The following is a 23912-nucleotide window of genomic DNA, read 5'->3' on the forward strand; positions in this document are numbered from 1 at the left end:
GTTAATCACACATAAGATTAATACATTTAAAGATAATATAGTAAGTATATGTATATATAGTATATCGTTTTACATTATTCATCCAAATTAACTCGTATTGTCATATATAAATTCATACTCTGACCATTCCATTAATGATTTGTCATACCAGATATATTTACCCTTTATGTCTGTATTTGCTGGTAATAATGCAGCATATACAGGGGCCTCGGCACCTTCATCAGGCGTCATATTACCTTTATGACTAGTCAGATCTGTGTCTACAAAGCCAGGATGCACAGCATTCACTACGAGATCCTTTCTAGTATCCGAATTAAACATTGTTTGATGAATTCTAGCTAAAGTAGATACTCCAATTTTGCTTGTAACATAGGCAGAATGTGCCCATCCTTTCATTAAGTGTCTGTCTACCCTTGCAGCTCTAAAAATATAATTAAATTTAGAATACATTCCATGAAACAAAGTAGATTGTAAATTAGTATATTTTTGTAATTCAACATACTCGATAAAATCATACATAATATCGTCTAATTCTTCCTCCTTAAGATTTGGATTTGATAATATTCTCTTTAATTCTTCATCAGGAAGCTTTGATAAATGACCATGAGAACTTGACACATGTACTACACGTGCATGTGGTTTCAATAATGGATAAAGTTTGCTGCATACCTTTCTTAAGCCAAAATAGTTTACTCTTAATGTCTCTTTAGCTTGCAGATAAAAAGGTACTTTAATAAATCTCTGTATAATTAAAAAAATTTTTAGAGAATATCTTTTTCGAAAAAAAAAAAAAAAAAAAGAAATAAATAAATATAGTTTTAATTACCTTAAATGCAATACCAGCATTGTTAACTAATACATCCAATCCATCATATGTTCTTTCTAAATAATCATGAAAAGTAGAAATACTATCTTCATCAGTAATATCAAGTTGATGAAATTTTGGGTTTAAACCTTCTTTTTCAAGTTCTTTAATAGCGTTCTGTCCTCGAATAACATCGCGAGCTGTTAAATAAACAACCCCATCAAATTGTTTGCAAAGTTGTTTTACAATAGCAAATCCAATGCCTTTATTCCCACCGGTTACCTAAACATTCGATTTATTAAGATATGTATGATGTGACCGTTACGGTAGTTTAAGCAATAAAACTATACAAAGTTTTTAGAATATATAATTTATACTTACGACAGCTACACGTGTCATATTGGGTATTTTAAACCAATTTTCCTATATGAGCAAAATAGTAATTCGAGGAGGTTAACCGTAATACTTTGATAATAATACGTTACACTGGATTGAATGTACTATAGCAAATCATCACACATTATATAGTTGTGAAAAATCTTGGCAATCGATAACGAATTCGATATAATGATTAGATTTATTTATCAATTTTCTCTTTTTCTTTCCATTGTAAATAATTCAACTACCACATATCATATATGTTACAAAAAGGTATTTTAAATAGTACGGTATTTAACAGAGTTCACTTACATGTTACAATATTAAATAACAATTTATTATAAATAATACTACAGGATAGCTACTGTTAAGTTACTACTTGTAGTCTAGCAATTCTATATTGTCTTGTCTGAATATTTCTAACAAGAACAAAGGGATGTTTTTTATTGATCAGCTCAATTAATGAATTTAATGTTGCATATCCTAAACCTATACCTTTTGCTTTTGTAAAACAGAAATCACCCATTGTAATATAGCCCATAATCTCTCTATCACAAGAATTTCGTACTTTAACACAATCTGGAAGATACAACTGCGACGTTTTTTGAGATTGTTTGCATATGGCTTCACGACTTATTTCTAACAAATTCTTTAATTTATTTTCATAACTAAAACTTTGAAAATCTTTATTTAACATTTTACTCAATTTATTAATTAGTGTTTTTTTATGACGTATTCTTTGTTTCTTTAGCCGTTTTAAAAGAGCTAAATGATTCTTTCGCGATATTTTACGAATACTTTCATTTGGATCAACATTTAATTTTTCCACAGGACCTGACCAATTTCTATCGTTCTTAAACTTTTCTATGTCTTCATTAGTTGGCATACATATTATTGCAAATCTTTTAGGACATCCTTTTTTCATAATATCTATTTTAACGCGAATTAAACAATTTCTGTCTTCAAATGCACTTTGCAGAGTAAGACTTGATACATGATTATTTGATGTATTATATCTTCTTGTATTATCTTCTTGAACTAAGCATTTTTGCAAGAAATTTAATAATTTACGATTTCTTAATACAAAAAAATCTTCTGTATCTGTCCATTCTCTCATTAAGATTTTCCATTCACAGAAAAAAGGACTAGAAATTCCGAATTTAACGAAGTTCACGCGCCTATTTGGTGGATAATGAAAATACTTTTCTTTTAGCTCCAATTTGGTACTTAATGCTTCTCTTGTATATGCAGGTGTATCTGGATCATTAATATCTGGGGATTGCATATTCTCACATTCAAATAGTATAGATTTTGATTCTCTAAGTGCACCAACTCTTACACAACGAAATATACAAGCAAGCCAGAATGGCATTCCCCAATTAGATGGAAGAATAACATCTACTCCAGAACCTAACCCTAAAATAACATATTTATCAATCTTGATTATCTTTATTGATAAGAAAGTTTTCCGATGTAATTGTTATTAATAAAAATTACCTGTTTTACCGATACCAGGTTTTTGAATCAACAATACTGGTATCTTTGCCATGATTTTTTCATTAAAATATTTGTCATTACCTAGACCAGGTACTAAGCATTGACTTCTTAGTTTATTAATTGCACTTGTTGTTGCACATGTCTTACTGACTTTCTCTCTCATTTTCTGTTCCCAAAGTGGACTAGAGTTTGCATTTGTAGGAGGTACTGACACCATTTCAATTGTCTGTGTTTCTCTTTGAGGTCTAGTTCTTTTATCTGGTAAATGGAATCTTGGATCCAAGACAGTAAAACCAAAAACAATATTTGGTGGCAACTGACTAGGTGATCGTAATGTTTTTAACATTTGCCATAATTGTTCTTGAATTTTCAAAGACTCAATATTTTCTTGATTATCATAATACTCCATATACCATAATTTATCAGAATTTTCATCTTCCTCATAATCCATTTGATTATGATCTAATTGCATGGTATCCAATTTCGAATTAAGTATTTTATCGAAATTCGGCAACTGTAGAGCACTTGTTAAAACACTAGTTGTCAATGGTCCATAAAAACGAAATCGATTAAAAGTATTCTTATGAATACTCATTTTACAATTCTTTTCATTAATGTATAAGCAAGATCTCATATTTTGATCACTCATAGAAGTAGAATGTTCGTCGCTCAAGCGAAATTCAAAACTAGATATAATTTCCGTGAGGAAATCATCGAGGAAAGATGGATGTACCCAAATCCATATGGTTCTTAAATCAGATTGACTTGGTTTCCACAAAAAATGTACGTGACCGATTGGAAATTGAGGATAGCCATTCTTTTTAAAAAACATTACAGTTCCTTCTCGTGTGCCTGTTATAAAAATTTGTGCAGCAAATGTTAATTCAAGCGGATTGCAATGGCTCTTTAAAGTTTCTTTCAAAATTTTCTGAAGACCATTAATTTCGATACATGTATAGTATGAAATATCTTGCATCAAGCAGTGTTTTGCCACCGCACGATAATTAGCCTTGAAACATTTATCATTCGCATAACTTGCGATTCTGTAGCCCCATTTCTCTATCATATGAAAGCGTTTTGCATGCCAAATATGAGTTTCCAACCAAATTTTATTTTGTTGTCTTCGTTTATATTCAGCAAGTAAATTACGAGATCGTCTGCGATATCTACGCGACTGTCTTTTAATTTTTGGCGGCAATCCGGATTTAGTCATTTGATTTAAATGTGCCTCCTGTAATCGGCGGGGTAAACGCTTAGCATTATGGGACATGACACGCCTGCGCATATATACCGGCAGTTTTTGAAATACAAGTTTCGTTTGTTGAGGATTTTCTGTAAATGCAATAATAAATTATGATTTAGATATCATTTTTCACAATCTATTTAATATATATTTACATGTTGGTAAGGAAATTTAAATTTATTAGAGTAGATTCATGTATCGTTTAACATACCTATGGAATATGTCATTGCAGCAATTTCGCTAGCTCTCGCAGAAACAAGTTTCATAATGTGGACTTCATGTGGCAATCGTTGCGATCCACCCAAGAATTCATCGAATTGTTCTATTCCCGCCATCTCTTATATACGAGTGTTTAAATTTTTGTTTACACCAAAATAACCTGCTATACTTATATTTATGAATAGTAGAACAATAGAAGAATATTATAGGTTATAGAACTATAAATATCCTAGTGACAAGCACATGTAGTCATCGGACAAAAATAGTTTTGAAATATACGAATTGTGATTTATTGTACATTGCTTGACACCACTTTAATATTCAGATACACGTGTAGTATCCATTTAAAGCATAGTTAAAAATACTTCAACTTGAACACAGAAACGCCGACGGAGCTTGAATTAGCCGAAAGTATTTTAATCCTGTGCCTATAGGGGGCATTCTTCGAGGTCAATAGGAATTGGACTTAAGGAAAACGAAATCGAAATAATTATTTATCAAAGCGTGTACGCAACACGCGTTAACCCTGTTACATTTGGAATGTTCGCTAACCAATAAGGAGTAGGTCGCCTGCAACGGTATATCAAACATCAAGAGTTTCATTGGTTCGAAGAATTCCATACGTACTGTACGGGGCTATATCTGAAAGTAGTGGAAATCGAATACGTGGTGTACTATGTGGGAATTCGTCGTTGGTCTACGATCTATAGTTTTGCTCCCGTCCAATGATGCTCAATCTGCCTACTATTTGCCAGTTAAATGTTCAGTGCGATCCTTCTGCTAATGTCAAGATCCGCGCCGTGAAATAGTCGCCATCTTTGCGACTGAGTCGCATCCCTGAATTTGGCCCATTGCATGTTCCGCGCAGCTTTATGTAGCGTTAGAGAAAAAAGATCATTGAAAGTTGGTGTCAAAAGGGCAAAGCGGTTTCAGCGAGACCGGATACCGTTCGAGCTGTGCCGAGAAGTGTTAACCCGGCGCGAAAGTGGGCGGAACGCATGGGTCTTACGTCCTTTTGGCCTCGCTACAGTTCATGATAGGGAAAATTTCGGCATTTAATAAGTGACATACATCGAATCTGTGTTGACTGTTTCACGCAGTAATAATAATATTAACTCGTAAAATTCGTTGGTTGAGCGTTTACCGGCATATGCCATTCTAGTGTGTATTTGTTCGAACATAGTTTGGTGTAAGAAAAAAATGAGTTGTCAACGTAACGCTGGCAAGATTACAGTGCCGGACGAGTTGCGGGACGTCCTATTAGAGTTTACGATCAGCTATCTCTTGGAGCAGCCAGTGGATATTATCGACTACGCCGTAGGTTTTTTCACGCAACTTCGGGAAAGTCGTCAAACTCAGTTGATTGAAGCCCCTGCGCAGACCGCCTCTTCTACGCCGGACGAGTCTGTCGAGGAAGGTAAGCCAGCGAATTTTCATTCGGGATGCGACTTCCCATCGCGTCGAGTATTCCTTCCGAACCCGTCCGATACACTTGTTCACAGAAAAACTTTGAGTGCGCGATATTGTTTCAATTTCGAAACTTAATATCTACATTTGTCTTCGAAATTCGAACAGTGTGTTAGTGATTCTTACAGACTTTGTGGGAAAAATTTACATAAATATGTGCACATCGATGGAGACCGGTACGACTTTTCCCGCTTAATTCATCTCTTTTTCCCGATGTGTTTTCAATTTCGAAATTCAAGTTTATTTCAATTTGTTAATTAATTTCAATATTTTTCATACGTTTAATTCGTTTTTATTTGTTAACTAATACAAATCGTAAACGAAACGAAAGAAGAATACTTGTGACAGAAGATAGATATATTATAAAGTATAATTTAAAAATTCTACATTTAAATCCTTTTCATTCCTTATAGAACCACCAATCGGAAGGTTCCAGAATAGGAGGAAGAGTGTCTTCGCGGAAGCCTACAATCCTGAAGATGACGAGGAAGACGATGGAATTAAGGTGCGTTTTCTCCTTTTCAATCTCACTCGTCCCATTCAACAAATCTTGATTGATTTCAGTGACATTTCATTCTCATTCTCTATATACATCTCTCTGTACTTTTGGTCACGTTACGCAAGGAACCATATTGTCGATATATTAGTCCCGAACGAAAGCTACATGTTCAATCGATGATCGATTGATATTAATCGAACTATACGACTGGAAAATCAACCACGATAAGGAGAACTATTCTTTAGGAGAATTTTAACTATCTTTGAGTTAAATGTATTGAGTTGAGTTGAAGGGACTAAAAAATAAACCCTTTATTACGGTACATTGGAACGCGACAAGGATAGGGTTAACGTGTTTCACATATACAATATACATGCATACAAAGAATACATATATCTACATGTACACGTGTACCGAGTGTATAAAAGCTAAATATGGATGCTTTATGACTCGTTCGGATAATAACACACAGTCGATCGCTTCGAAAGAAACTGCACGCGGTTTCCAGAAGACTCGCTACCGCTATGGAGCCTGAGTTTCGACGATCTGACACGTCGCTCGACGTGAATCACGCAAAACATTGAGAGCAGAAAATGTTTTCTTTTTCTTTTTATCGAAACACGAGCGTGTTCAAGCTGTGCGGGTGACGAAACGGGATGATTTACTTTGCTCGACGATGCGAACGATGTACCTTTGTGACGTCAGAGCGCGTGTTCGATAACCTGCTACCGACGTGACTTACATATGTATGATATATATACGTGTACACGTGAGCGTGTTCGTGAATGAGAAAGAGTGAGAAGGAGCGAGAGCCTGAGAAAGAAAGAGGACACATGGGGAAGGTTCGTCAGATCAGGATCGTACTGCTCGAAAGCGTTTCAAAAGGCTGCACTGATCTCGATTATTATCGGTAACTTGAGCTATTTAAATCGATTGGAAAATCTTTGGGAATATATTGGGTGGACCGGTCGAAGTATCTAATTGTCTTATTACGGAGGAATACGAAGTTGAATAGCTTCCACATGATAAATAAGATGTGGAGATCAATTTCTCCATGAATCGTTTATATTAAACCGATCAAGGCTATCGATATTTTTTCAAGCGTAACCACATGCCCTTTTTGACGTAGATGCATACATGTTTTATTGTTGAGCCAGTTGATTAAAACAAGGCAAATCGATATCTGGGGGAGGTAACCGGAGCTTGATCGCTTCTCGTGTGAAGCGTTGATACGATGCTTGAAATAATTGGACGGTCATCTTTTCAAATGACTTGATCTCCGAGTATGCTATCCCATATTTTACGGCCTTGTACTTGATATGGGAGCGCTGTTTGATCCTTAACAATTGCACGTATATGTTATACAAATAGGTTTAATAGCTATATGACAAATACCGATAGCCTTGCTTGTTCTAAAAAAGAATGATTCCAAGTATCTTCTAATTTTAACATCAAAGGAGATAATTAGATGTTTCGTTTTTAATGAATCACTTCACAGCATCGTATGACGGTGAATGTAATATATAACTCGGGTAGTCGAGTAATCGATGGGCAAACTGGTAGGGCGGTCTGTCTTGAAAATACGATTTTCAGCGAAATTTTCAATTTCCTCCTCCGTTCGTCTTAATCGGAGCAATTAGATAATGTCATCTCTGACGCATGGAGTCCTCGCCACCGACTTTCGAGTTCGCCGTTTCGTTTTATGCAAAAGTTTCAACTCAACGTTCAGCGACATTGAAAACTAGACTGTTCCATTGGGAAAGATGTTTATTGCGCACATACGGACAAGATTTAAACAACGCGCGATTAAGATGTAGATGAATCAATTAAGAAAAAAATTAAGAGGCATTCTCTTTCCTAAAATAAGAACTGTAACTTCGGTCAGTGAAAAAGCTTTACCATTGTGTTGGGAGCAATTGCAGAACTGCAAAGTATGAATCAGATTGATAATCGAATTACGATATCGGTTTGAAGAAGATGGTTTTTTTAACTCAGTTATAAAACCGTGGATAAGAACAATGTCAGACCGACTATTTCTTGTGAAACTAACCAGAGTTGAATGCAAAGGTCAGATAATATGAAATGGAATACGGCTTAGATCTGTTTATCCTCGTGTTGGGTTTCTAAAAAAAGCAGGTCGGGGTTCGAAACAGCTGCACGGTAGTGTCCTATGGATGGTATAGCTCAATGTATCAATCCTTCTATGAGAATCGATTATTTGAAAAAACAAGATAAGCCACAATTGATCATCACCATGCAATTTAGAGTTCTTAGGGCCTTTACTATTTTCCAACGCTACCGATATCGGCCGCTGGTGAACCAAACGTAAGATCATAAAAGAGTTCGATTTTTCTTCTTTTTTTTTTTTTTTAAACTTACCGTGCTGTGCAATCTACCCACGCGTATCTAATGGGAAACCCTTTCTTTTTATAACGGACACAGTATATTCAGACCTGGCGTTATCGATCGATCACGCTGCAATTAATTTATAATATTGATACGTGCCGCCGGATGATCGTAATTCCTTGACCATTAACAGTTTGAAGAATTCACAGATTTAAATATTCGATGAAATCTAATGCAATTCAAGTTATGTATTTTACAACAGTGACAGAACAACTCATAATCCGTTAATTGTCGAACAAACTGTAATTAAGATTACAGGTCACAAAATCTGTGACACGCTAATAGAAAATAAAATCGTTATTAGATCAGAATTGCTTCTATTCATGATATCATCCGTGCGATTCATTGATTGCAGATGGTGCATCCGAAGAGCGACGAGCAGCGGCAGAGGCTCGGTGACAGCGTGAAACATATTCTCCTGTTTCGGGCTCTAGACGAGGTAAGTTAAACATAGTACACGTACACTCTCTAGCTTGCGCGTAATTGAAACAGGGATACGGAGCAGCGAGGGCTCGCGCCAACTCGTGGAAATGCCAATGAGTACGTGTAATCTGCTTAACTGGGATGCAGACTCTTAGCAACGTATTACTTTAAAGAGAGAAACAGCCGAATAACTTGATTAGCATACAAATATAAATTTCTAATGATGAAGAGAATGCTCACAGCTCTTACTCTGTTGGTTTTAATTTTACTTGGAGATGGCTCAATTCATTAATAGGCGTGGAATCTCGGAAACTATGAAAGAATAATGAAATATAACTAGCTTTCTGCCATGGAGTTTAGGGTGTCTAAGATGATTTATGTATTAGTATATTCAAGGTGTTCACTATTATTAACTTAATCCTAAAAACTGCAGTAGTATAGTCAAAAAGTGAGGATAAGAGAAATATGAGTTATGTGGTGTTTTACTTTATTACAAAGCTATAAACATCCATTTTTGGATTATAGAATACGGCAGATCGACTATGTATACTTTATGTGTATTTATATATGTGTTCCACGTCTTGGGAGGATTCATTGTTGACCGCTTGAAATGCTTTAATTCCTATTTCAGAATGTTGATCTTTTAGGTAGATACAGCAGGAAGTTTCTTGAGAATTGAATTATTAATTCACTGTACTAATTCTTCGCCTGTAATAATTTTCTATACTGTGAACTTACTGTATTATTATATTGTCATTCGGTGCCTTTTTTCTCATTTTCATTAAACAATCGCGCTTCCGAAATTTTCCAAAAAAAAGTAAAAAAAAAAGCCCTATTTTATCCATAATATAATTTTCGTTTGTCACCTTAAAGTCATTTTCCCAATTACATAAGATACTGTACGTGATCACCTTACGTATATCCGTATCGGTACACCATCTGACTCGAAATGTAACAATTATGGTTGTTGTTCTCGAATATTAGAAAACAGCAAACGTTTTTAGTCATGAAATATTTACGACACGCGTGTACGCACATGCGTTGCATGAATTTCTTGCAGGAACAAATGGCTGACGTATTGGACGCGATGTTTGAGAAGAGCGTGCAGCCTGGAGAATTTATTATCCGACAAGGTGACGATGGTGACAACTTCTACGTCATCGAGAGGTAAAATATGTTCTTCTCCTCTTCATTCGCAAACTCTAAGAAACCGGATGGAACCGGTTGTAGAAGATGGACCGTCCAATTGTTGTACCTCTTTCAGAGGAAAGTTCGAAGTGTACGTGAAAGATCAACAGTCAGGGGTGGAATCCATGATACATACGTACGATAATCGTGGTGCTTTTGGTGAGCTTGCGCTCCTTTACAATATGCCGAGGGCGGCCAGTATCAAGGCCATCACGCTTGGTACACTATGGGCCATGGATAGACAAACTTTCCGGCGTATTTTATTGAAATCCGCCTACAAAAAGCGCAAGATGTACGAAGACCTTATCAATAAGGTCCCGATGCTTAAACATCTCGAGGCAAGTTTTATGGAATTTGTACCGGAAGATATCGCGGTGAACGTAAATAGAGGATTACTTGGAAGCGATATTGCTTCATCGCTTATTGTAGTTTAACAGATTGAGCATACTATATGCAAGTTAGGTGCTTGTTTAAGGAAACGGTCAGACGATATTTCAGGATGTTCTATTTGATTGATGATAACAGCTGACCATTTGCAATTACATCTCTAATATATTATTGAATTTTGGATGAAGCGCAAGGGACTTCGATTGCCAAGAAACGTTCGGCTAGAATTAAAGTTGTTAACATTTATTTTGTACTTCATTGTTTCATAATGAGCTAATTTAGTATTAATTTTGGTATAATGCAATTGCACACGTAGTTACGCCTATAGAATAATAGGGACGGTAATAGCTGAGTAATATTAGCGTCCCAATTTGATTCTCTTCAGCCATATGAGCGTATGAACCTGGCGGATGCTCTAGTACCAAAACAGTATTCAGATGGCGAGCAGATCATCAAACAGGGCGACACAGCTGATGGAATGTATTTTGTCGAGGACGGCGTCGTCAGGATCACCATAATAGGAGATCATGGCCGCGAAATCGAGGTACGACAGCTTGTTGATTTTCATTTTCTAACGTGTCACATAATTGCAACAATCATTGACATACATAGCTCGGTACAGTATGAGGTTTATACCATAGTTACCTAGGAAACTAGTGCACTAATTACGTTGTCAATTGTATGGATGTCATTTGGTATTCTGTTTGATACTATAGATTAATAGAGTTCCCGCTGGTGGGTACTTAGGCGAGTTGGCGCTGGTAACACATAAACCTCGCGCTGCTTCGGCCTACGCTGTGGGCGATGTAAAGCTGGCCTGTAAGTTCTCTTTTCACATCCTTCTGATACGGTCCATTAGGTTACTATGCGCTAATGCATCTATTTATGTATCTACCATTATACATTTGGGCATGAATAAGTGATCATTAGACTATTGCTGTGTATATGTACATGCGATCCAGTTCAAGGAAGAGTACAATCATAAATTGCGTATTTTTTTTGTACGACTTTTTCAGTTTTGGACGTTGAAGCTTTCGAACGCTTACTTGGGCCTTGCATGGAACTTATGAAGCGTAATATCGACGATTACGAAGATCAACTAGTCAAAATCTTTGGCAGCAAAGCTAACATTTCCGATATCCGATGAACTGTTCGCGAGCAGTGATACGTTGTACTGCTGTACTAAAGACCCGATACTTTCGTACAGTAATGTAAAATGAGCACAAACTTGTACCACCCACTTTATGAATCTCATCCGCGTATTTTCAAGTATCATCTCGAGTCGACTTTCGTAATGACTGTTCACTTAGACGTATACCAGTAAGAAACGTCGTTAATAGTTACCAAGTTTGTACCTATGACACACAGTGAAGAGATAACAAAAACGTAAAGAAAAACAAAAGAAAAGGAAACTAGGCATTTCGACTGGTTCGTATCTGCATCATACTACCGAAGTAAATTTTCGAAGACTGCATCAGATCAAGAAGTATTAGCCTATCTTGTCATGTGCTCGAAACGTTTACAAGATAGAAGTCTGGATACTAAATAAGATTTTCATTGAATTGTCTGCAAAAAGAAAGAAAGAGAAGTGAAGAAATACTCGGAGTGATGCAACGTATCGACAGACTCACAGAGTTCTTAAATGATGTACCTTTATGCCATTCTTTATTCTTGTACTTGACAATTTAAGAGCTGTATTCCATTTTACTGAAAATGTCAAGAATCAATGAATTAAATTATTTCGTATATTTCGATGATTCATTGAAGGAGATGAAGATACTTTTAGGGTATCATACATTATACCTTCACAACGTAGAAGAATTCTTATTGATACAACTTATTGTGGAAATACTAGCTTAGTTAACAAATTAATAGACAATGATATAGACATACGTGATAAACATCCTAATCGTCAGTGTGTTTGTAACACGATGGTGATGATAAATCATAGCTAAAACGCTATGTTAGAAGAAATAAAAATGTAAGAAGGCAAAGAGCATAACAGGCAAGTTAGAACAATTACTAGTACCTACACGATTTTTAAACGCATACCAACAACTATCTGATATAAGAACACGTGGCATTTATGTTTATCTTTAGAAAGGGGAGGGCTGGGAATGCAAGAAAAATATCATTTTAATATTTAGACATTTCATCTAACAATATCTGAGTAGAAACTATTTCTCTCTTTCTTCCCTATATATTTAATAGAACGATTTTCCTAATTCTCATGTTCCTAATTTTATAGTTTGCTCTTTGCATTAATAAAAAAGTATTGCAAGATAAACATATATTCGCATAGCGCACAATAAAGCATCGTTTATTTAGTTGTTTACATACATATACGCGCACAGCAGATAGCGTTTGATCTTTGTTGTTCTATCTGCATATATTATTTATACTTGTTATTGCTTACGATCGTTTGTTACAAATTGAAATAGAACACTTGCTGTAGCGCACATAATCAGTATATTGTACGAGAAACGATACATTTTTCGATCAATAATATAGTCAATTGCATTGATACAACATCCATGGTTACATCATTTCACGAGTTAGTTATTCTTAAAACTTTACGCCACGTTTTCACATGAGAGAACATTAAAAGAATAGCTATTTCTTATTGCAGGCTCGAATGCACAGCCATTATTTTTTAAGAGATTATTTAATTACATTATTAAGTGTTTAAATTTGCAAAAATCAACGTTCAATTATTCTTCAGTTTTTAATATTTTATGGTGTTACTGTGAAAAAGATGGCTGAGCAGTGTGGTCTCAAATCATGTTCATGTGTGTCTTATCGGTGAATCCTGGTAACAAAAATCGACCAAAAGAAACCTATAAACCTATTTTTGTTACACGTGTATGATACACGTTATACATGTATGATATACGTCTAGCATCGTGATAAAAGAAAAAAAAAAGGAAAAAAAGAACAGTTTGAACTAATTTGAACGTTGTGCGAACAAGTGCGTATGCTAGTCACTTTTTAACGGCCGTCTATTCGTTGTATTTTCTCCTCGGCGAATCGAGAGGAAAGAAAACGGTCAAACGTTTTATTACTACGAAACAAGAACAACTATATATTCACTGTACGACTGAAACTCAGAAGCGACAAGCTTTTTAAATAATATCACAATCACGGAGGAGAAAGGAGGAGGAGACTAGTAATGCGAGAACGAAGGAAAAATAATGTAGCAATAGAAATTGCTAGCGAAATGTTGTGTTATTCACTTTTATTTTCGAATTTTTCTATTCTCGTTAAGTTTGCTCGTTTTTATCGAAGTCTAAGTTTTTACAAAATGAACGACGAAATAGAAGAAGAAGAAGAAGCACTGTTCTGGTCTGAATTCCTGTTATCCGTGCCATTGTATTCAGTTGCTTTCGAGAATTCAGCAGCGAAGCTTTAGCCGTGGTTCTTAGTCTTCCACCGTGTCTCCAGGCTGTGATATTATTTTTGACGGAGTATTTCAGACAGATGCCTCTTATTACTACTGCTTCCAACAAGAAAAGAAAAAGGAAAAAAATGACAAAAAAATTAAAAGAAGTAAAGAAAGAATAGAAATCTAGAATCTATCAGAATCAAGGAATTTCCGAACTATATCGAATCGAACTTTATTGACTGTTGGTTGCATCGTTAAAATGAGTGAATCAAAAGTTCCAAACGATGCGAGTCGTGACTCGATCGTTTATGTCGAAACAAAAGAAAATCGGGCAATTAAAAACGAGAAAAGAAGAGATATATACATACATACACGACACATAGATATATAAATATAAATATAAATAGATAAATAGGTGTATGTATATTTATATATATATATATATATATATATATATATATATATTTAATATAGTGGAAGACTATTCTCGCACACCGAATTGAGAAGTATATTTAGACGGAGTACTTATCTGTGCGGAGCCAACATTCGGATAAATTAAATGTAAACGCTTAAGTAGAGTCAACCCAATTTAAATTTACTGTATGTATCTAACAAGTGTGGTCTCTCTCTCTCTCCTACGTGTTGCGTGTTGCCCTTTCGTGTGTGTGACGACCGAGCCAGTAAATTTTTATTCCATGATTAGCATGAACTGTTATCGTCAGTTTTGTTCGTCTGTGCGGTTGTATGTTTCGTGTCATCGTTACTGAAAGTAATTGCGTCGTATAAAAAGAGAAAAAAAAAAAACATAACTAACAACCCGTAATTAAGTGCGCTGCGAATGAATCTCACTTGTAATTCTAATACACGTTACTTCACTGTGCCACACAGGGTTCCTTTCCTCGGTTGCTTCCGGAACAGAGAAACATTCGATCGTGCGTGAATTTGAAGCGTGCCAGGTTGCTTCAAATCGGCACGATCTCGCTCGTTCATCGCCAATCTAGTCCAAAGCGTTTAAAAGAGAATATTCCTTGACTAATTGAGCGTACCAAGCTAGGTAGTGGATTATTCTACTGATCGCATACCTTCGAAGCGTTGACAATACTGTTCTCATAAAAATACAAAGTGCACCATCAATGATATTACAACGGTTTGGCAATAGTGTAATCTATCTGATTTACGAAAAAGAGAATCGCTTGGTCTTTGTCGCAATTAGTTATTTAATCATGATTAAATGTCAACGCGTTAACCGTATGTATCAGCATAATTTTGTTCCCCGTGTACGATTTCCGTTTTTCATGCATACTACTATTGACGGCCGTTCTAGAAGAGCTCATACTATTACGCGTTGGCATGCGTGACGCTTGCCTAAGCGTAACAGTCTCTTAGCATCGGACCAAATATCTTTAAACAAGAGGAAAAGAAACCGGAGCAATGGAGCTTGTGCGACTATTTCCTTCGCGCTTTCCTCTCTATTTCTGTCTCTCGTTATTTCTAATTGTGTGGTATCTAAGGGAAAAGATAGTGCGCTGAGCTATAAATAGGCTATTGTAAATGTATTTAAAGTGCACGACCGTATGTCTAAAGTAATAACTAAAAAAAATCATAAAGATATTCGTCGTCTCACTGTCCCCATGTGTAAAGTAGCCATCGATAAAAAATCTTGCCCTCGATGCTACTCCCATTACTAAGCGATATTTGTTCTAACAACTTGCAGCAACTTTGTATGAAGATGTGTATATGTAGCTTAACGTTATGTTAGAGAAGGTACCGGAAGGGGCAAAAGTGCCGAGGGTTAATGAAATCATCCTCTTCGTACTTTTGACGAGTTCAATCAAAGCAATACGAGTAATGCAGCTCGATTGCGTATCGACAATCGTCCGATATCATCGCATGAAAGTCTCACAATATATAAACTGTCCATACATCTCTCCGTCATTTATCGGTCGTCTCTTGATTATCATTATTATTATTATTATTATCATTATTATTATTATTATTATTGTTGTTGTTGTTATTATCACTGAACATGTATTTCCTGTGGCACAATCGTTTCCTTGTTAAACGGGCGTGTCGTAATATTATCATGATGCGATCGCATCGTTCAAATATCACATTCTTTGCTTAATCTGACAGCGATGATGTGACGTGACGTATTATGGGATTGATGTTGTAAACCAATTGTATAAATCGCATGCAGGCCAGCGAAATTTAATCGTGATATATTTCATATTGAAACTAGAACGTTGCGGAAGAGATATCCCTGATTTTTTCGTATGTTAATATCCTGTCTTGTTAGATCTTTCGATTGTACAAGCATACGCCACGTGAAAAATGTTCTACTCGTCTAATGAATGTTTAATGGATATACATATACATTTATATATATACATAAATATATATATATATATATGTGTGTGTATGTAATTTTTCGAATGTTGAACGATATTCGGCGTTCTGTGAAGAAAAATACGAAGCGGATAAAATTGATCAGCGTTATTCTTCAAATTTCATTCGTCTGAACAATTACTATACTAGTAAACATGGAAAGGACGTTGGAACAAAAGAAACGCGCAATGATCAATGTGAAATTGGCAGAATAAGAGGAAGACTGGCTTAGATAGTTTTTATTTAACGTGTAAAGCGATTGTTCCGATTTCGCGACATCTATTAACTTGTAAAGTGAGTGTGTGACTGAAACGTGACAGTTCGTTGATCGTCCTGTTATTGGAATTACGTTACGCATCTACAGAGAAAAGAGAGCATCTTAAGACGAATCAAGAAACGCGATATTATGATCCTCGATGACATGCTAAACATTAAGCTGAATTATTGTAATCCTATCAGGGTATTGTATGTCAAAGACGTGGACGCATTAGAACAAGAGAGACACTATGAATTGCGGAAATCCTTGAGGAACCGTCAGGTTCATCAACGGATGGCTCAATAACACTGAACGATTTGAAAATACACGAAGATACTGCTAGTATCTTCTACTGCTAGTAGTATACTTGAATTACATCATTCCGTGCGGTTTCGAGTATACTTAACAATAGTTAATCGAGCTTCTTCTGTCTAGGATCGTAATTCGTTTTCCTCATTTTATGCGTTTACAAAAAAAGATTTATCAAACATTTGCTATGCGTTTCGTTCGCGAAAGGAATTGCAATTTCAAGCAAAGAAAAATTCTGTAATAATCTAAAGACAGATGCTATATAGGATGTCCCAGGTTTTTTCAGCTTTATGAATTTTATTGTCAGTTTTATGAGTAAAAATAATAGTTCATTAACTGGTTTAATGTTAGATATAATGATTAAGTGAGCATGATGAATAAAGTCGAGGAAAACTAATTCTTTAATTGTGTAATGTATCCGTAGTGTAATAAATTTAAGTTCTCATGTATTTTTATAAAAACACGCAACATTTTAAAATGAAATTAAACGAAAAATCAATTCATTATTATAGCGTATTTTTGTTATAACTTTTTAATCAAATTATTGTTATTTTTACTCATACAATATGCTTGAACCATTCGGCGGAGAAAAATCCGGGACACTGTATAATTTTAGTAATGTTATTATATATATTTAAAAAATATCGAGTATTGTTTGTAATGTTGTAATTGTGTATTGATTGCGTGTCCATCCAAGTATAGAGCCGTAGTTTCGTGATCGCGAGACACACTCTTCTGTCCTCAGTCCTCAGTTATTTTTCATGATGCTCAGGCCGCATCGTTTTCGCACGATTTCGAAGCGAGCTGGTAATATCGCTTCGGTGCACGGTCCACGAGATGATGTGTACGTTTTAAGCTGGATTTAGATTTTATACACGTATACGCTTGCGTAAGAAGGTCCCGGGTTATAGGGGGAAAAAAACGAAAACAAAGCAAAAAAAAAAAAGGAAAAAGGCAGAAAAGTGCGTTGTAAACTATATAAAGAGGCGGGGTGGAGAAAAAAAGGGGATAGTAATTATTATAATGTACTTAACGGTTTTTGTTTCACGATGTGTTGTAGCGTAATACAAACGTGCACATACGTATTAATATACATATAGATATATTATATACACAGAATTATATATTAGATATATCAATATACATATATGTTAAGACTCGTATCCAGCTGGTCTGATCGGGTATTATTTTAACGATTTAATTAATTGCGTTAACCTGGCAGCGATGCGATTGCGAGTAACACATTGAAAGAGGTGCGTGCAATCACATAGTTCAATTGTATAGCGTATCTACTTGTCGTTTCGATAACAGATTCGATGATCTGTAGTCCATCGACAATGAAAGTAAAATGGAGTACTGGTTAATACTTCTGTTATTCAATTCATAAAGATCATTATATACGTTCACAGCACGATCGAAAAATTACCATCATTTGTACATCAAATGATTACCAAGGAGATTGGCGTACGAAATCTCTTTAAGTTAACTTTAATTTATTGTATGTTTCATAAAGTATTGATATACGAAAGAATACAAGCTTAACCAACTATTCTACCCGTTTATTCATAATGTATCATATTAGTTGAACCAAGAGATATACAACACACACGAGCACCGGCACACGCAATTCAATTCAGCATCTGCAAGTGGTGTACCAATTCACTGATTTCTTAGTGTCAAGTCAACATATATTATCATTTACCGTTTGTTGTTTTGAGCTACCACTTTTTTGAAACGTCATCAGATACATACAGTGGAGAACTTTGTGGTGTGCTTATGCATATTCGATTAAATAATAACGTTCTTTTACAGCATCACTGCCGGATTAAGTAGCGGTGTTACTATCTTTTCAATAAATGTACCTAATTTAACATTATGGGTTTGGGTACAAAAGTATTGTCTAAACATATTAATTTTTAGTTGACCGTACAAATTTGTTGCAATAGTCACTTTTCGGATATCTTGCTCTCAGATACTTACTCGATGCTCACAACAGTACATACATGCCGGTATATAATATTACCGCTACTATTGTGACCAATCGTTTACTTACCTGTTTATTTAATTAAAAGGCATTTGTATCTAGGAGCAAGATATATTAAATTACACTGTACTATGTGTTGATAGTATGATAGTATAATAAAAATAATATATAATAAATGAGTGAACCTCTATACATTGTATTAACCTTGAAGTCCTGAGCCTTGAGCTGTTATACGAAAACTTGATATGAAGCTTCCTTGAACACGTATTTCTTCGTACTATGTGTTTCCAAAAAAATTGTTTCTTGAAAAAAATGTTATAACATTTAACTATGTTATACTTTGTAAGAAAAACAGCAAATGTTTATATTAAATTTAATTCATTTATATCTATTTATATAATAAAATAATATTGTAAGATAGTGTACTAACACGAAATTAATCTACATCTGATTTTTTTGTTAAACATACGTAACAGAATGCTTTCTGCTAATAAAAACATGATTTTTACATTTATAATTTGGTTTTGTTTAGATAAGCTGTTATATTTCGTTTCTTATTTATTCTGTTTTTTATTATTTTCATACCTAATGGTTTTCTTATTAAAATTTCTGTGATATTTACATTTTTTGTATAAAATAGATTTTTAATTAACAAACAATACCAAATTTTATTAATGAAATTAGAATATACAACTTCTAATAATATGTAAACAAGCTATAGTTGTCAATAGAGACCGGCCCATCTGTTCTCTTTCATCTTTGGCTTTTTGCATATATTTTTGTTTTAATTCATAGCCTATGCTTATGTTCTGTATCCATTCATCATTTTTCTTGGTATTATCTAGTATTTGTTTGATAATATACTCAACAGCAATTACTTCAGATGCAATCAAAAGATTAAAAAAACGCGCTGTCGTCAAATATTTTAATAGGTACAGAGTATCTGTTGATGAATTCGAATTATTTGTTCCTAGAAAAATTAGTTTACAGAAAGTGTATCAAGCATTATTCGTTTCTGCTATATTGTTAATAATTCTGCTATGATTGTATAAACATACTTTGATTTATTAGTAATTTAATACAACTTCCAATAGAATTGTTTATCTGACATTGCATTATTAATGAAGCGTGTGATTTGCGATTAACACTAAATTCTTCCATCACATAAGAACTAGATAGTGGTAATTGTTGGACAAGAAGTGGTACCTAAAGTGGATATAAGTGTTAAGTAAAATAGTAAATCTTTTTTACTTTGAAATATCAGATTTAAGATATTCACCGAGTTGATTACATCATATGCCAAAGAGTTACTCTGCCAAATTATGGAATCCCAAACTAACACGTTAAAATCACAATCTACTAATGCCCAAGTTATTGCAGTGGGTCCTACATTTATACCCAATATTTTTGCTGGCATCTGAAACATTTTATTTTTTTAACATAATGCACTACCTAACACTGTTCGACTGTTAGAAATAATATAAATATATTATTGTACCTGTGCTGTCGTGTATATATCAGGTTTTATGAACTTCTTCCATTTCTGCTTCGTGTGATGCTTAATGACTGAAGTACAAAACTTGTTCCAACTATCAACATCTATCTTAGTCTTTAATAATACATCATTTAATGATTTATAAGGTCCATTGCTGGTACGCATTGATATTAATGTTTCAGCATATGATGCCGATATGAATCTATATTTAAATAACATAAACAATCAGGTAAATAGATTAAATATTATCATTTAAATATCAATAATTTACTCACTCTGTTAATTTGTTCAATTTACTTGTATTAACTAGTTGTAAAATTTTAACTTCGTGTTTTGAAAAGTGCAGAAGATTATTTCCGACAATACTTTTAATCGCTGTAGAACATGTTGCTAGTGGAACCCATAAATTCTACACCAATATATCATTTGAATTATATAAAAAATCATGTTCTTTCTGTCCCATATTAATAAGTGATACGTATAATAGTACATTAAAAAAAGAGAAAATGTTACATCTAATTCATAATGAAGATGAATTATCTATATGATATCTACCTTTTTTGTTTTAAATGTATAAGATAATTTACATGATGTTCTCAACATTATTGCTTAGATTTTGCCCAATTTTTGTATTATTTTGTTCACATTAACACAACTTCTACAAAATGAACTTCATCTATTATTTATTATATTTCATAACTTATATATAGTTACAAATTCATATATTTTTTTCCATTACTATTATTTAATTAAACATCCTGGAATTCAAACATGGTTAGTTTATTTATACCAGAGATTATACGTTTACAAGCTTAAACATCTCTTACTAAGAAAAGTAAGAACAGAGATGCTAATTGCTTAAGAATCTTAAAATACAAGATAATCTCGAGATAATTGAGATATTTACCTATTAATTATATATTACAACTAAATTTGATACATAAACCAGAAATAATAAAAAGTACAATTTTTCAATTATTGACGTTTTAATTTATTTCAGAAGCATACAATGGGTGAATCTTAAATGAACTACTGCATAACCATGACATATATACTACTCAAGTTACCAATCTTTTATATCTTATACTTCTATATCTAACGACGAAATTCAAAATGCTTGCTTATACTGCTCTGAATGTTAAAATCACATATTGAAACTTCCAGTTCTTTTAAATACAATTTTTATTTAAATAGTTTTTTAATGTGAAAGTATATTTTATTTTGATCGAAATGCCGGGTAACTCTTTAGGACGTAGATCATCTACGAATCCCGTAAGGATATCTTCGTTTGATAGAGAAGATAAAAGTTTCATGCGGACAGAATCGAGAAAAACACAAACATTAAAACCAAAGATTTTCTCAAATGAAAATTCTCATATACCAAGACCTCGAATGCGAGCTTCTTCGTGTGATAGAATAAGTATTAAGGGATCAGTATTAAAAACAACAGGTGAAAGTTTAAAATGCCCTTTTTTCTATTTTAAATATAAAAAATGCTTTAAATATAAATGTATATAGTCTAAATATAAATATAAATGTTTGTTACTATTTTTATAGCTAAAACTCCACTTCATCAAGTACCGACAACTCCAAAGACACCAATAACAAATGCTAGCAAACCTACTGGTCTTCTTACATTAGGAAGTTCAAGCAAAATTCATACAGGACTTCCAACAGGACGTAGGTCTTTATCAGCTGACCGTGCTAGCAATATTGGTGCCAAAGGTCCTAGAAAGGATACAAGACCACTAACAGACAAAACATATCAGGCTCATATGCTTAATAAAATTGATAACTTTTTAGCTATAAATCATTGTTCTTCAATGATTAATAGCAATGGAAGCTTAAAACCTGTTACTTTAAAAATGTTTGTTGAAGTCTCTGGATATTTAGTAAAAATATTGGACATTAAACAAATTCTTACAATCACAAATTATGTGGAGGAATTGCCAAAGGTTGCAAAAAAACTCCACTATCCAGGAATTATTAATAAATCTTGGTTAAAAACTGCTAATGCTATGCATTCTTGGCCAAATGTTTTGGGCTGGATATGTTGGCTAGTAGAAATTTGTGAAATAAGGGAAATAGCTTTTACAAAGTATAATTTAGAGAACCTACCATTTGTAGGGAATCAAATAAACGCAGTAATTAATAAAAATACTTTTTTCTCAATGCTAAATTTTTATAATGCCTGGAATGATGAGAAACTGGATGAGGAAGCGTTAATGATCGAAAAATATTTACAAGAAATTGAAGAACAGCAAGGTGTAAATGAAGAAGACTTGAATACCGCACGTTCTGAACTAGAGGAAGAAATGCTTAAATTACAAGCAGCTGAAACAAACTCAAATAAAATAGATGAAGAAGTAAAACATTTACAGGAAGTACTTTCTTCTTTACAGAACGATGAAAAAATGCAACTGAGTGATATCAGTGCAAAAGAGGAATATATTAAAAAAATTAATTTTGAAGCAGATCAAATAAAAGTTGAGTGCAATGTTTTGAGTGAACAAATTTGTTTACAAGACACGCAGCATAATGAGTTACTTTCTATTATTAAGCAGCAACCAATGTCCAAGACAGAAAGAGATAAAATTTTAAATAAATGTACAGAAATCCAGGATTACATGCACCAGTTTGATGAATATTTACAAGAGATACAAAAAGAAATATACACTATGGACATTAAATTAGCATCTATTAATAATAATTTAACTAAGGCAATTCTAACATATAATAAAGAAATATTTATGCATCTTAGTGGAGATCTGGGTGTGAATCTAGAGGAGTTAAAGATGCCAGAGAAAGGTATATTGCAACCCGAAATTATGGAAGTATTAAGTACTAAAGCTAATTTAATAAATGATTTGAAAGAATTGTTGAGATCTCAAATTAATGAAAAAGAATGTTTGTTAGAATCAAATACTAATGAATTAGAGAATCTTCAAGAGAGAATAAAAATTCTAGAAGATGAAAATAATGATGTTGCCAGTAAGATTAAAGAAAAGAAAAGCCTTATAAGTAAAATCAAAGCTGATGCTAAACATGAAGAAACAAAATTAAGGGAACAAATAAAAAATCTGCAAAATGACATTAGAGAAGTTCAAGGTTTAATGCCAAATACACAACAAGTTGCTGCAGAGTTAGAGGAAGCAACGGATAAACTGGATGCAGCTCAAAGAAGAAAAGCGTATATAGAGGAATCTGCTAAATTATTTTTTGATAAATTTTATGAGATTTTAAGTGAACACAGGAATAAGCTTGTCAGTATATTAAAGAAACATAATAAATGATATAGAGTATCTAATTTTTATTGTAATTAATAATCTAGGTTGCAATATTTTCAATATAATTTTTATATAATAACTTAATTGTACAAATAAGTGTATTATTACAAATTAACTATTGAATATTATACTAAAAGAGTAAAAAAACGAATTTAGTATATCATGTATCCGAAAATATTTAATTATATGTATAATTGTGTACAAATTGAATCACTATTCCATATTGCTGTAAAAATAAAAATTTATATAATTAATAATTTTACATTTGACTTCACTTTTTTGAAAACGCCACATCTACATAA

General features: G+C 33.7%; 5 protein-coding genes across 6 annotated transcripts; 2 read left to right on the plus strand and 3 right to left on the minus strand.

The window, feature by feature from the left end:
* Window positions 1-24: 24 nt before the first annotated feature.
* LOC139986939 (carbonyl reductase [NADPH] 1-like) lies at window positions 25-1348 on the minus strand. The gene is made up of 4 exons (XM_072002686.1): window positions 1187-1348; window positions 827-1087; window positions 503-741; window positions 25-421 (listed from the first exon to the last, which is right to left on the minus strand). Exons 1-4 carry the CDS (start codon window positions 1202-1204, stop codon window positions 88-90), a joined length of 852 nt encoding a protein of 283 aa, XP_071858787.1. The 5' UTR covers window positions 1205-1348; the 3' UTR covers window positions 25-87.
* A 150-nt stretch (window positions 1349-1498) lies between these two features.
* Window positions 1499-4548, minus strand: Pop1 (POP1 ribonuclease P/MRP subunit). The gene is made up of 3 exons (XM_072002682.1): window positions 4135-4548; window positions 2681-4012; window positions 1499-2599 (listed from the first exon to the last, which is right to left on the minus strand). The coding sequence occupies exons 1-3, from the start codon at window positions 4256-4258 to the stop codon at window positions 1551-1553; spliced, it is 2505 nt and encodes an 834-aa protein (XP_071858783.1). The 5' UTR covers window positions 4259-4548; the 3' UTR covers window positions 1499-1550.
* A 174-nt stretch (window positions 4549-4722) lies between these two features.
* Pka-r2 (cAMP-dependent protein kinase type II regulatory subunit) lies at window positions 4723-16877 on the plus strand. Of its 2 annotated transcripts, none has more exons than XM_072002684.1 (8): window positions 4723-5559; window positions 6023-6114; window positions 8870-8953; window positions 9998-10104; window positions 10202-10463; window positions 10898-11056; window positions 11229-11331; window positions 11529-16877. In XM_072002684.1, the coding sequence occupies exons 1-8, from the start codon at window positions 5343-5345 to the stop codon at window positions 11657-11659; spliced, it is 1155 nt and encodes a 384-aa protein (XP_071858785.1). In that variant the 5' UTR covers window positions 4723-5342; the 3' UTR covers window positions 11660-16877. The 2 variants fall into 2 exon arrangements, with proteins under 2 accessions (XP_071858785.1, XP_071858786.1); XM_072002685.1 differs by lacking the exon at window positions 4723-5559 and adding an exon at window positions 5576-5785.
* Window positions 16878-17495: 618 nt separating this feature from the next.
* On the minus strand, window positions 17496-20999 carry LOC139986971 (uncharacterized). The gene is made up of 6 exons (XM_072002763.1): window positions 20879-20999; window positions 20599-20732; window positions 20327-20525; window positions 20108-20245; window positions 19887-20034; window positions 17496-19798 (listed from the first exon to the last, which is right to left on the minus strand). Exons 1-6 carry the CDS (start codon window positions 20924-20926, stop codon window positions 19509-19511), a joined length of 957 nt encoding a protein of 318 aa, XP_071858864.1. The 5' UTR covers window positions 20927-20999; the 3' UTR covers window positions 17496-19508.
* A 274-nt stretch (window positions 21000-21273) lies between these two features.
* Ndc80 (kinetochore protein Ndc80) lies at window positions 21274-23857 on the plus strand. The gene is made up of 2 exons (XM_072002746.1): window positions 21274-21773; window positions 21881-23857. The coding sequence occupies exons 1-2, from the start codon at window positions 21554-21556 to the stop codon at window positions 23614-23616; spliced, it is 1956 nt and encodes a 651-aa protein (XP_071858847.1). The 5' UTR covers window positions 21274-21553; the 3' UTR covers window positions 23617-23857.
* The last annotated feature ends 55 nt before the right edge of the window (window positions 23858-23912 follow it).

This window comes from Bombus fervidus, chromosome 4 (assembly GCF_041682495.2).
Source record: "Bombus fervidus isolate BK054 chromosome 4, iyBomFerv1, whole genome shotgun sequence".
Taxonomy (NCBI): Eukaryota; Metazoa; Arthropoda; class Insecta; order Hymenoptera; family Apidae; genus Bombus; species Bombus fervidus.

What these genes read in the sequence shown, in the direction of transcription:
- Pop1 (XM_072002682.1), bottom strand. Translation starts at nt 4,258, where the DNA reads ATGGCGGGAATAGAACAATTCGATGAATTCTTGGGTGGATCGCAACGA. An exon ending in TGCAATGACATATTCCATAG is followed by an intron (nt 4,013 to 4,134) that starts GTATGTTAAACG and finishes TTGCATTTACAG; the next exon opens with AAAATCCTCAACAAACGAAA. An exon ending in ACCTGGTATCGGTAAAACAG is followed by an intron (nt 2,600 to 2,680) that starts GTAATTTTTATT and finishes ATGTTATTTTAG; the next exon opens with GGTTAGGTTCTGGAGTAGAT.
- LOC139986939 (XM_072002686.1), bottom strand. An exon ending in ATGCTGGTATTGCATTTAAG is followed by an intron (nt 742 to 826) that starts GTAATTAAAACT and finishes TTAATTATACAG; the next exon opens with AGATTTATTAAAGTACCTTT. An exon ending in ATTATGTATGATTTTATCGA is followed by an intron (nt 422 to 502) that starts GTATGTTGAATT and finishes TTATATTTTTAG; the next exon opens with AGCTGCAAGGGTAGACAGAC.
- Pka-r2 (XM_072002684.1), top strand. Translation starts at nt 5,343, where the DNA reads ATGAGTTGTCAACGTAACGCTGGCAAGATTACAGTGCCGGACGAGTTG. An exon ending in GGACGAGTCTGTCGAGGAAG is followed by an intron (nt 5,560 to 6,022) that starts GTAAGCCAGCGA and finishes CATTCCTTATAG; the next exon opens with AACCACCAATCGGAAGGTTC. An exon ending in GGGCGATGTAAAGCTGGCCT is followed by an intron (nt 11,332 to 11,528) that starts GTAAGTTCTCTT and finishes CGACTTTTTCAG; the next exon opens with TTTTGGACGTTGAAGCTTTC.
- LOC139986971 (XM_072002763.1), bottom strand. Translation starts at nt 20,926, where the DNA reads ATGTTGAGAACATCATGTAAATTATCTTATACATTTAAAACAAAAAAG. An exon ending in ATATATACACGACAGCACAG is followed by an intron (nt 20,246 to 20,326) that starts GTACAATAATAT and finishes AAAATGTTTCAG; the next exon opens with ATGCCAGCAAAAATATTGGG. An exon ending in CATATGATGTAATCAACTCG is followed by an intron (nt 20,035 to 20,107) that starts GTGAATATCTTA and finishes TATCCACTTTAG; the next exon opens with GTACCACTTCTTGTCCAACA.
- Ndc80 (XM_072002746.1), top strand. Translation starts at nt 21,554, where the DNA reads ATGCCGGGTAACTCTTTAGGACGTAGATCATCTACGAATCCCGTAAGG. An exon ending in ATCAGTATTAAAAACAACAG is followed by an intron (nt 21,774 to 21,880) that starts GTGAAAGTTTAA and finishes CTATTTTTATAG; the next exon opens with CTAAAACTCCACTTCATCAA.